This window comes from Geotrypetes seraphini, chromosome 12, assembly GCF_902459505.1.
Source record: "Geotrypetes seraphini chromosome 12, aGeoSer1.1, whole genome shotgun sequence".
NCBI lineage: Eukaryota > Metazoa > Chordata > Amphibia > Gymnophiona > Dermophiidae > Geotrypetes > Geotrypetes seraphini.
The window spans coordinates 41,619,946-41,633,264 of record NC_047095.1 but is presented as its reverse complement, the minus strand read 5'-3'; the positions used below and the strand labels follow the sequence as shown (position 1 = coordinate 41,633,264).

At 42.0% G+C, this 13,319-nt stretch overlaps 1 protein-coding gene across 3 annotated transcripts in view; it reads right to left on the bottom strand.

The window, feature by feature from the left end:
• Window positions 1–13,319, bottom strand: part of NEGR1 (neuronal growth regulator 1) — a 658,067-nt gene that overhangs the window by 394,546 nt on the left and 250,202 nt on the right. For all 3 annotated transcript variants that reach the window (XR_004536553.1, XM_033915302.1, XM_033915301.1), the window contains exon 2: window positions 7,971–8,203. Coding sequence is in view for 2 of the 3 variants with exons in the window: in XM_033915302.1 (XP_033771193.1) it covers window positions 7,971–8,203 (233 nt within the window). In the remaining variant the exon portion in view is untranslated. The remainder of the gene's footprint in view (window positions 1–7,970; window positions 8,204–13,319) is intronic.

Sequence of the window (13,319 nt, the reverse complement as noted above, 5' to 3'; positions counted from 1 at the left end):
TGAGCGTTTCTATGGGAGGAGTATGAGTTAGGCACCACTAAGTGTGATTCTCTAAAATCTTAGGTGCCTAATATGTAGGCCTTTACAACCCTGGCCTACATTTCAGGCAGCTAAGTTTTTACATAGGTGCCACTAGTTGCCATTTTGTAAATGGCGCCCAAGTGTGATTGTCACATGTTCAACACCATTTTTCTAGGCGCTGGCTGATTTAGGCACCGTTTATAGAATCAGCCTCAAAATGCCTAATGCCAGTAATAACACGCTTATATTCTGCAACTACCTAAATAAATTCTGCATTGATTACAAAAGAGGAAATAACTGGTTGAACAGTATAACCAGGAGCTACAGAATTAACTACAGTAGAACAACATATTTAAATTCACAACAGACTACATTATTCCATCTCAAGTACATATTTTCAAAAGAGAAAAAGTTTTAAGAACCTTACAGAACAATTGATAGCATATTAGTGTTCTTATGGCTATAGGGAAGGAATTCTAAGATAAAACGTCTTGGTATGAAAAGGAAGAATTCAATGTCCTAATAATTATTTTCTTTGTTAAAGTAGGAAAACCTAGTAACAGTTGATTATGCATATTATGTTAATTACCTTTTCAGAGAAGAGATCAAGTTGATCATATGCAAAGCTGCAGTGCCATCTAAGATTTTTAAAATGTTGGCGCTGAATTTGTTACACGTTTTCCTTGTATATGTTTTGTAACTTTTGAGGCTAATCATTTTCAATTTTTTGATCCTAAAAAATTTGATGATTTTCTTAAGGCTAGAGAGGATGTTAATGTAATTGTAAAAGAACCTTATCGTCACTGCAAGGTATTGCTCTGAGGGGGGTGGAGGGATTCTAAATAACCTCTAAGTTTTAAAATATGTCCTTTGTTAATTAGATAGACATTGGATCCATTACTTCACTTGTGGACAATTTAATATTATTTTTTTTATGGTTGGGCTACCCAATGGGCAACTTTTTCCTATATTTAGGATTGCTGTTATTTCTCAGTTTCTGTATATCTCTATGGATTGGTGATATGTTAAATTTGAAATGCAATTTAAAAAAAGACAGAAAATAATGTATACTCTTCTGAAAAAGCACATACTCCTTTGGAAGAGTACATGTTCTTTGAAGACCACACCCTATTAGGAACATTGCTCTCATAATGACATGAGGGAAAAAATAAACAAAACAATCATTCCTGGAAATGACACAGGAAACATAAAATAAAAATTTTCTGATTGCCCATCCCTAGTAAAAATCCTGGCCCCAGAGCTTTGTATTGATTGCCATGATTTTGTGCTCATTTCAGGTAAACCTAAATACAGCATGTTACATTAATTCATATAAGGAAAAACAAGTAGTTGAATCTCCTTCCAAAAATCTAACCTGTCAACAACCACTGATAGCGTACACTAGTCACAATTTGTACAGTGATGACTGCATGACCTTGCTCACCTGTGGTCACATGGAGAAAGGAGTATCCAACACAAATCTAAGCTATGAAACCTCAGTACACATGTCAACAGAATGCCCTTTCAGTAATTTTGCTCCTGGAGGGGAGGATTGTTTTGATTTGCAGTCATTGCCACTGTGTTAGAAAAATTCGTAGAAAGACCATCCAGCTCAAACCACATCAAGATCTGTGCAAACTCCAAAACCAAGGTCATTGTCAGAGGGCCCGTAGTGATATCAAAAGGGATGGAAAGCCAAATATCATCCACATAGTTTAAACTGTATGCATAAAGACCTCAGTTTTCTATACATTGAAACCATATAGATGTGAAATAATATGGGTGACAGGGCAGAACTCCACAAAACACTACACTATAAATCTTTATTAGTTTTCAGTTATTAACAGTGCAATACAGTGAATTTAAACATAATCAAATCAAACAAAAGCACTTTAAATATACAAATATTTCAACAACAAACATTTTCACCTCCCCTCCTCCCCTTAACTAATGAAAATAAAATCACATGAATAATAATTATAATGTTTTCCCGACTCCCTCCCTTCCACCCTGGATGTGTAAGGAGGTCAGATAAAAATAAAAGGCACTTGACAGCTATTGTGACTCAATAAATGATGCCAATGGTTCCAAACCCTTTCAAATGCACTACTAGATCCTAAAATTTCAGCATTCATTCTTTCATATTTGTAGCTAGAACATAAGTTTGCCCACCAAAAAGTATAATTAAGTCAATCATAACTCTTCCAGTTGCGTGTTTATCATCTGGATGGCTACTCCCATCATTATTAAGAAAAAACGGCTTTTATAGCGATCCAAAGAAGGTTTAACACTAGACATGATATCAACCAGAGTTTCATTAATAATGACTTGTCTACCACTCAAACGAGACCAGACCACACCATACCACAAAGTTTATTTTATCCCGCAGATTTTGACAAGGATTCAATGCGGCTTACAATAAGATTTTTAAACCATTAAATATGGTCTACAGTTGATAGACAGGATTGGCAACTGCTTTCTAAGCAGCCATCAATATCAGTACCATATAAGCGTGAGCGCGTTTTACAACTTTTTTTTTACATAGTTCCCCCCTCCCCGACGTCCGATTCGCCCCCCCCCCCGCAGGACCACTCGCACGCACACGCACTCGCACCCGCACACGCACCCCCACCCTGAAGGACCGCTCGCACCCCCACAGCCTCCCAACCACTCCCCCCATCATGTAGAAGCTCCTACCATTGTCCTGTTGCTTCCTCTTGGCGGTCCCGGCCCTTCTGTGAGCCCTGCGTCTGCGCTGCTTCCTCTTCCGGCGGTCCCGCCCTTTCTCTGACGTCAGGCATCAGGCTTTCAGGGTGGGGACAGGACTTCAAGGGGGAGAGGAGAGTCGAGACGGGCGAAAGGAGAGTCGGGGCGGCATGCGCGGTATACGGGTGTACGCGGTATATAAAAATTTATTTACATAAATTACAGTTTCCCGCGCACTATACCCGTGTGTGCGTTTTACACGGGTGCGCGGTATATGAGTGAAAATACGGTACTTGGTTGCATATGATAAGGAATATACCCTTCTTTAATTAAAGTTAAAGTTTGTGCATAGTACTTGATTGTACCTTGCTCCTTGCCATTTGCAAGCATTCAGGATCGATACTTGAACATCCCAGCTTTTTGAAAAAGGACTTGGACATTTATGCAAGATAAACCTTGAAGCACCAGTTTATGTATGTATCAAATGCAAGTAGGGCCTTAGTGCATGGTAGCATGAACATCCTAAGCATACCCTATGCTTCACTGCATAACAACATTTCAAATGAATTTCCTAGAGATGTGCTTGACCAGAAAAAAAAAAATTCAATGCATTTCAGATTGTTTCAAAATGTTCCTGATTCAGGGTTTGTTTCACATGATCATTTTTTATTTGTGTGAATTGACTGTGCATGCATCACTTTAAAGATTTATGCTTACATGACTGATTTTGCACACACTGTTTTTGGATGCTTAGATGAACTGAACACATAATAATGATTACACATCCTTATCATTTTCTATTTGCCGGAATGGTAGTATTAGGGAGCAGCAAACACAGTAGAAGGAATAAACGATTAAGGCATTCCTCTTGTAAAGCAATATAAGATTACACATTCCTGTTTAGCACTTTCTTTTAAAGGCAACCTAATTTTGCTGAACACAATAACGAGCATCTATTTCATATTAATATTTTGGCAATTTGCTTACCCTGTTTAGCTAGAGCATGTGAAATATGGGGGAGGGGGGGAGGCTTCAGTGTTTTTTCTCCTATTTCTTAATTGAATCTTTTATAGATTTACATACAAAAAAAGTGCCAAAGAGAAAGCAGATAGATTTTCTTAATAAATAGATGTAGAAATACATGACAGAAACCTAGGAATAAATATAAAGCATAGGGGCAGAGGAAGGGACAGGGATGAACGTATCCTGAGGACGAATGAGTGGCTACAACGATGGTGCCAGGAAATGAACTTCGGATTCCTGAATCACGGAGAGGCACTACAGGGACTACAGGGACCAGACGGACTCCACCTGACCAACAGAGGTAAGAATGTCTTCGGACACAGGCTAGCCCGCCTACTTCGAAGGGCTTTAAACTAGGTAAGTCGGGGGTGGGTACCCACTTTTACACTGGAGCAGTAAGTAACAATCCTGATGGGGTGAACCAAATCTCCGCTTCTAAGTCCGAGGTAAGTACCCTTATTGCAAAACAATCACTAGGTGACACTTTAATTCAAATGGATGGCTCACTACAGGAGCCTAGCAGACAGAAAGAGTGGAGAGCTATGTATGTTAACGCACACAGCTTAGGGAATAAATTTCTAGAACTAGAAACAGAAATAGTTAATGCAGACCTAGACGTAGTAGCAATATCCGAAACATGGTTCACAGACTCTCATGGGTGGGATATAACTATGCCAGGATACAACCTGCTTCGAAAAGACAGAGAGGGTAAGTTAGGAGGAGGGGTTGCACTTTACATCAAAGAGAACATCAAGACAACCAGGATCACGGATGTCAAGTATACTGGGGAATCCATCTGGGTGAACTTGGCCAGAGGCAGAGAAAAATGCCTGTACCTTGGTGTGGTATACAGACCCCCAAGACAATCGGAGGACAAGGATGCAGAATTAATCGAAGACATTGAGAATATCACCTTACGGGGGGACGTCGTTCTGATGGGAGACTTTAACATGCCTGATGTAGACTGGAACACACTCTCAACGAAAACTTGTGATAGCAGGAGGATATTAACATCCATGAAGGGAGCACGGCTCAAACAAATGGTACTAGAGCCCACTAGGGCCCAGGCCATCCTGGACCTGGTACTTACGAACGGGGAAAGCGTCTCGGAGGTCTCGGTGGGAGAAACGCTAGCCACCAGTGACCATAACATGGTATGGTTTAACCTTAAGAAAGGCTTCCCCAGGTCACAAACAAAAACAAGGGTACTCAATTTCCGAGGCACCGACTTCGCACGCATGGGTGATTTCGTCCATCAGACGTTGCAGGTTCAAGAAGTAACTGATAATGTGGAAGCTATGTGGTCAACCTTGAAGTTGACCCTTCATGAGGCAACTGAACGCTACATAAAATCGGTAACCAAACAGCAAAGAAAAAAGAAACCCCAATGGTTCACTAAAGAGGTCTCTTACCTCGTCAAAGAAAAGAAAAAAGCATTTCTCTCATACAAACACACGGGGAAAAAAGAAGCAAACATTGAATACAGGACAAGGTCTGCAGCGGTCAAAACAGCAGTCAGAGAGGCCAAACTTCGAATGGAAGAAACTCTAGCGAAGAACATTAAAAAAGGGGACAAATCCTTCTTCAGGTACATTAGCGACAGGAAAAAGAACACAAACGGGATAGTACGCCTTAGAACGCCAGAAGGAAACTATGTGGATACAGATTCTGATAAGGCCAAACTACTGAATGATTACTTATGTTCAGTCTTCACCTGCGAGGCATCAGGGCACGGGCCACGGCTGGAAGCAAAGCAAAGCATGGAAGACCCATTTCAGAATTTTGAGTTCACACCAACTGATGTTTACAGAGAACTGTCAAGACTTAAGGTGAACAAAGCTATGGGACCGGATAATTTGCACCCAAGAGTGCTCAGAGAGCTATGCGATGTTCTGGCGAAACCGTTAGCCACGCTCTTCAATCTCTCCCTAGGTACGGGGAGAGTCCCCCTAGACTGGAAAACAGCCAACGTTGTTCCTCTGCACAAAAAGGGCTGCAAAGCAGAGGCTGCGAATTACAGGCCAGTGAGTCTCACATCAATAGTGTGTAAACTCATGGAAACCCTGCTTAAAGGTAAATTAGACACAATATTGGATGAGGGAAATCTGAGGGATCCCTGTCAACATGGATTCACTAGGGGCAGGTCATGCCAATCCAATCTTATCAGCTTCTTTAACTGGGTGACAGGAAAGCTAGACTCGGGAGAGTCTCTAGACATAGTGTACTTGGATTTCAGTAAAGCTTTTGACAGTGTCCCGCACCGCAGATTATTAAACAAGATGAAATCGATGGGGTTGGGTGAGAAACTAACTGCATGGGTCACTGATTGGCTGAGTGGAAGACTTCAGAGAGTGGTGGTCAACGGCACCCTCTCTGAGACATCGGAGGTGACTAGCGGAGTGCCGCAGGGATCAGTCCTGGGACCATCCCTTTTCAACATATTCATAGGGGACTTGACCCGGGGGCTTCAGGGTAAAGTAACACTGTTCGCTGACGACGCCAAACTGTGTAATATAGTAAGTGAAAGCAATCTCGTGGATAGTATGACGCAAGATCTGATCACGTTAGAAAACTGGTCCTCGACATGGCAGCTGGGCTTCAACGCTAAGAAGTGTAAGGTCATGCATCTTGGCAGTAGAAATCCATGCAGAACATACACCTTGAATGGAGAAGCACTAGCTAGAACTTCAGAAGAACGGGACTTGGGAGTTATCATCAGTGCAGACATGAAGGCTGCCAAACAAGTAGAGAAGGCCTCATCCAAGGCAAGGCAAATGATGGGATGTATCAAGAGAAGCTTCATCAGCCGCAAACCTGAAGTCATCATGCCACTTTACAGATCATTGGTGAGACCTCATCTGGAATACTGTGTGCAATTCTGGAGGCCGCATTACCGTAAAGATGTGCTTCGAGCCGAGTCGGTCCAGCGTATGGCCACTAGAATGGTCTCCGGACTCAAGGGTCTCTCATACGAAGAAAGACTGGGCAAATTGCAGCTCTATACTCTAGAGGAGCGCAGGGAAAGGGGTGACATGATTGAGACATTTAAATACGTCACAGGTCGTGTCGAGATGGAAAATGACATATTCTTTCCCATGGGACCCTCGGTCACAAGGGGGCACCCGCTTAAACTCAGAGGAGGGAAATTTAGTGGTGACGCCAGGAAGTACTTCTTCACGGAAAGGGTGGTGGATCATTGGAACAAACTTCCGATGCAGGTGGTCAAGGCCGCCAACGTGCTCGACTTTAAGAATAGATGGGATATCCACGTGGGATCCCTACGAGGGTCGAGCTAAGGAACTAAGTCATCAGCACTCAGACTTAATGGGGTGGGTCAGTAGAGTGGGCAGACTTGATGGGCTGTGGCCCTTTTCTGCCGTCACCTTTCTATGTTTCTATGTTTCTATGTGAATTGTCCACCATTGGAACCTTTACTGTAATATCTCTGCATCTAAAGTCACTATGTGAGTATCGTGTTCGGTCACTGTCCCAGAACTTTTGCATTTCCACAGAAGAGTTCAGCTCTGTAGTAAGTATTTAAGGCCTGTGGCCCGGAGTGCTAAATGCTCCGACACTTATAGAATTCCTATGAGCCTCGGAGCAGCATCAGAGCATTTAGCGTTCCGAGCCACAGTAGAAACCTCTATCATGGCTTAATAAAAGGAGGGATACATATGTTCATGATTGAATTTTCTGAAAATATACTCTTTGGCCACAATTCTATATATGGTGCCTGACTGTTGAGCAGAATTGCCAATCCCCCAGTAGGTTCCATGTATAGAAACGTGCCTAGCGGTGCCAACGCATTCTTAGGCACCAGTGGGCATTGACTCCTTAGGCACCGTGCCAGTTAGGCCAGGATTTTCTTGGCCTAAATGAGTACACCTGTTAGGTACCAACCAGTGCCTAAGTCAAATGATGCCCAGAATCTGCCCTTAACCATGCCTACTTGCTTGTAGGTGCCTTGAAGTGGAAGATGTCTAAAGAGGTTAGGCACCTACGAGCTAGTTCATTTTTTTAAATCATTTTGGGGGGGTTTTCTAATGGTGCTTTCAATTAATGATACTGATTAAGTAAATTTTTTAAAAATAGGCACCTACATCAGCTAAGCATGCCGACCTAGGCACCTAACTTCAGGCGCTGTTTATAGAATCTGGTCCTATATGCCTAATTATTTCAATAGAAGTGCTATATGATTCTTGTAGATATGAAGTGCTTACCTTGTACTGTTAGATGGACTTGCATTGTTCTTGGGTTGTGCTGCGTCTGTACGGAGCAAGTATACGGCCCGTCATCTGTGATGTCTACGTTTTTGATCTGCAAACTATATTCCCTTCTGCTGGCTGCTGCAATTGCAACTCGAGGATCTACCGACCACTTATCAGCTCCAGCAAAAATAATACTTGATCTATTCAGCCACGCACCCTTTGAGGCTCCATCTTCCAAATAACACCTGTGGAATAGAATGGGAAGAATATTATTGATTCAGTTGATGCTTTTAAGCTCTTGCACTGCCATTAACATAGGTTGACGTATCTTAACACGTTGCATGAATGTTACTCCAACTGCGAGAATCATTAAACGAAAATCACAATTTTCTAAAATGCTTACAAGAAGCAAATCTTTAATCTGGAAGACATTCGCTCCCTAGTTCTGGAAGGCTGCACATCCAAATTTCTGACTACACACAAATTTATGAATGCAACTTGTAGAATAATGTTAGTTGCATGTTGAATTAATTAGCTGCTAATTGGATTTAACAACCAATTATTGGGTATTATTGGTATTAATTGGTGCTAAGTGGCATTATGCTCTTAGTCGTCATTCTATATGTTCCCTGCTCAAATTCTCCGAGGGAGGCATAGACAGAGGGGTGTGGGCTGGTCAGGTATGTATCAGACCATTACGTGCATGGGTTATAGCAGTTTATGACAAACTGTGTGCCTCCTGAAATTTCAGGTGCATTACTAGACGCTGGGGAGAAGGAGAGATGCCGGTGCAGGCTGACTGCCTATAGGACGTGCCTCTCACTCCTCCACACCAGGTGTGCTATTCATTGTAGTTAATTGCAGGGCAATTAAACAAAAATAGAATTCATAGATGTTAATGATCACATGCAACACTTTAACACTGGGCATTGGCTTATAGAGAATTTTACCCTTAGGGGTCTGTTTACTAAAGTGTGCTAAGCATTTAGGGCTAGATTGAATATATGCTGCTTCAAAAATCAGCAAGAGGGGCCGTTTCTGTATAGTCTCAATGGCCACCTATAAAGTTACTGAGAACCGTGTACCGGCGTCCTAAACATAATCACGTTTGCCCTAACAGACAGATGCCTACCCCCTCCCCCCCCCCCAATTCTTGAACCGGTGCCCATGTCACAGACGCTGGTTTGAGAATCGGACCTTAGCCTGATCGCTAAGATAGGCAGCTCAGCCGCCTATCTTTGCTGAGAGATCCCTTGCCATCAGCTGATCATGGCAAGGGAATCCCCGCTGAACACACGCTTCAGAAAGTCCTGCTGGCTCAGTGATTGGGCGGAAAATACCCCTTCTGCGATCAGCTGAGCCAGCTGTGGCAGGATGGATGCTCACTCCCTCTTGCCTCTGAACCTTCCAAACCCCCGACACCCCTCAATTGTAGCCCAGTAGAAGGGATGCTCACTTCCTCCTACTACCGGTCCCTTTGATTCCCTGAACCTCCCCAAATGAAGAGTGGCAGAAAGGATGCCCACTCCCTCCTGCCAACACCCTCCCTGAACCACCGGCACTACCCTTGAATCCCCAATACCTCCAAACCTTAAGCCCCTGATATCCACAAACCTCAACACCCCCCCCAAATACCTAAGCCTACCCTGATCCCCCCACCCCATGTACCTTCTTGAAGAATGTCAGGCCAGAGGGATGCCTACTCCCTCCGCCTGCAGGCCCGCCTCTTCAAAATGGTGGGCCTTTCCCTTCCCAGTTTATCCTGGGATGCACAGGGGAGGGGTCTAAGGCTACTTCAGAGGTGGGTGTCAGGGGCTACATAGGGTGACAGCAAGATGGAGTGGGCATCCATCCTGCTGATTTCAGAGGTACTTGTTGGGAGATCCCATGCTGTAGCCTGCTCAGTTGATCGCTGCAGGATATTTCCCCTTCGATCAGCCACAGCTTTGGGGAAGCCTGTTGGCTCAGCTGAATGGAAATTCCCTTGTCGTGATCAGCTGAATGCAAGGGTATCCCTCGACCTGGCAGGCATGATTCTGTAACCGGTGCCAGTGACATGGACACCAGTAAGGTGTCTGTTTTTTTTAAGACAGACATAATTCTGTATAGGATGCTAGGGTGTGATTCTTAGCCACTTCTTAGGCGGACACTCAGACTGGCACCCTATACAATGTAAGTCCCTCAGTGCACTAATTTTTTTTCCTAACATTTTTTCAGACATTTTTCCTGCCAGTCTGAGTGTTTGTGACATCAGTTCCTGTTGGTTATATAGATGGTTGGCATTTTTGAAGCCATTGAAGATTTAAGAGTAAGGTACTCTCCGTGATCTTTTTTTGTATAGCTGTACTGAAACTTGTTGAAATGTGATAAAGACTACACACTAATTGGAATTTTTTTTTTTGTATTTCAGAGACCTTTGTGCTATATTATCAGTTAAGGGTTCTCTGAGGCCGTTTTTACAGCAAAACACATCAAGGACCTGATACCTACCATCAAGCTAAGTTTCAAGATTATATCATGTGAAGCTTATATACTATTACAAGCACAATATGGTTATTTAAAAATGTGCAGTGATTGGTAGATGAAAGAGATCCTTAGTTGGGCTGGATCCTGCATTTGGTCTCTTCAGGTTTTGTACCTCTGATCACACTTACAGGGAGATATAGACTTGTACAGAGTCACTGAATTAGAAATACCTTGCCCTTTTTTTTTTTGCATATATTGTCTAACTCTGCATGTCATTTCTTGAATCTGGCCCTTAAATGTCTGTCCTGTGTGTTAACTGCATGGACAGAGTTTAGCCATCCCCCCCCACCATACAAATTACCTCACCTGCTTTGTTAACAATTGCATTTAAAGCAAGTACAAGAATTTATCACACTTTAGTAAACATGCTTCCAAGTCCAACTTTAAGTATCCAAGTCCAACTTTTACTCCTCAGATGCCCGTTGAAGTCACCAGCCAGACCGTATAGAAAGATATAACCGATATGCTCCGTATTATGTTATGAATTTTTCTTTGTATAATCAACTACCCTTGATAAGTGCTTGATCCTCTCTCCCCAATAGTGGACTATTATCATGGTTCCGTATATGTATTATTTAATGTTTTATTATTTCTTCTTTGGAATTGTTATTTTTCTTAATCAAAGAATTTTCTTTGGATGTAAAATGAAAGTAAATTAAAAAACAAAAAAAACACAACTATCAAAATGAAGTTACTTACTGTTTCTTTCTTTTTCTGTAAAATACCTGACTTGTCCCCTTGAATATTGTAAATATTTTTTTAATTATGTTAATCGTTTAGAATTTTGGTTAAGCAATCAAATTTTAAATAAAACCTGAAACTTGAAACTCTACTGAATACAAAAATCGCATGCTGCTTATCGAATTATTTTTATTTTATTGCCGTGGCTAGCAATCACAGAGATCTAAGTCTCAACTAAAATGTTTGAAAGTGATATTGAATGAATAGTAATAAGTTCACACAGCTAGCATTCAGTCAAAAGTCTTCTGATATTACTATGCTGCTGTGGTCGTAATGAACTTAAATTCTTTACCGGCATACCTATGGAATATGTGAAAAGAATATATAAAGATTAAATTATCAGATTATGGAGGTTGGGTAAGCTAAGGATGTATATAACACTGCATAAGGCAAGAGGGTATGGTCTGGGTGGGTTTGTGGTTAAGTAAGGAGGGTCGTCCAGGTTCTCTAGGATCTGATTGGTCAGAATTTATTGCAAAGCAACAAAACAACAAAAGAACCAAAGGTCCAACTTCGTCTGCAGTGAAAAAACAGACCAGAGCAAACAAATCAAAACTGCAGACTTGTACACGGTGCAGGCAAATTTTATTTTGACAAATAAATCTTAACTAAAAACCTTTTACCAGACGGGGGACCCAACACGGTCCGTGTTTCGGACAACCTTCATCAGGGGTCCATGGTAATAAAGGTAAAAAGAAATATATCACAAAAAGAAGCCTGGAAAAATAGCGTTTGGTAGCACACAAGTGACGAACTTGTAGTGCATTTCAGAGATTCACTGGTGTGCTACCAAACGCTATTTTTCCAGGCTTCTTTTTGTGATATATTTCTTTTTACCTTTATTACCATGGACCCCTGATGAAGGTTGTCCGAAACACGGACCATGTTGGGTCCCCTGTCTGGTAAAAGGTTTTTAGTTAAGATTTATTTGTCAAAATAAAATTTGCCTGCACCGTGTACAAGTCTGCAGTTTTGGTTTGTTTGCTCTGGTCAGAATTTATGCCACGTGAAACACAATTGCACTTGCCCCCTTAAAAGACTACTTGGAGTGGAAGTGTGATCTCGTGGTAAGAGCTTCTGCCTTACCAGACTGAGGCTCTGAGTTTGATCCCAGCATGCTCCTTGTGGCTCTGGCCAAGTCACTTAGCTCTCCATTGCCCCAGGTACCACAGTTAGTTTGTGAGGCTGCAGAGACCGATAGGAGGGAAAATACTTAAGAGTACCTGATTGCTATTCAATGTATTGCAAACCGCTTTAGGTGAATCTTCATGAAAAGGGTGGTTAATAAATTCAAATCAATAAAATGGGCAACTCTTCAATGCGGTATACGGGCCTTAAAACATCTTACTCATCTCCATTCTTGGTTGAGTTTTGCTGATTAATCATTGCTGTATCACATTCCCATTAGTCAACAATTCTGCTGGTTACAGCTCACGCACTGCCTGAGGAAGGCATATCCAGATGTTGCCTCATTAATCTCTCAACCAGACATGGCTGTATACAGTGGTAAATTTTCCTCCTCTAGAGATACAGCATCTTCCTGGTATAAACTTCTTCAATAAAAAATAAAAAAAATACACGGATCTGACCACCGACACTGCCAAATGGTGTACTGCACGTAATATATCTACGAACTCAACCTTGTGGACACGCATTTGGCTGCACCTTTTTAAATCCATTAAATCAACCTCGATGCTTCAGTCTATGTACTTTTTATTGCACAGAGCTACATGGACTAGTGTTGCCGCCTCCCCCTTTTGTTGGTCCTGTAAGACACATTTGGGTTCACTGGAGCATATGCTGTTTCTCTGCCCTCTCATACAAGATTATTGGGATAAAACTCGTAAAGACATAGCCAATATTCTATCCATTCCAACTACCGCTGATCACTCCCATATCCTCTTTGGTCACATAGATGACTCTCTGCCTTTATCATACCATGGGGCCAAGCTCTTTCGCATAATGTACACTCTTGCCTTACAAAATGTGTTATATAACTGGAAAGATTTATCTAGCACAGATCATAATGTCTGGTGGAATACATTATGCCTAACGGCTAAATATGAAAAGGCAAATGCAGCGAAGTCTGGCACT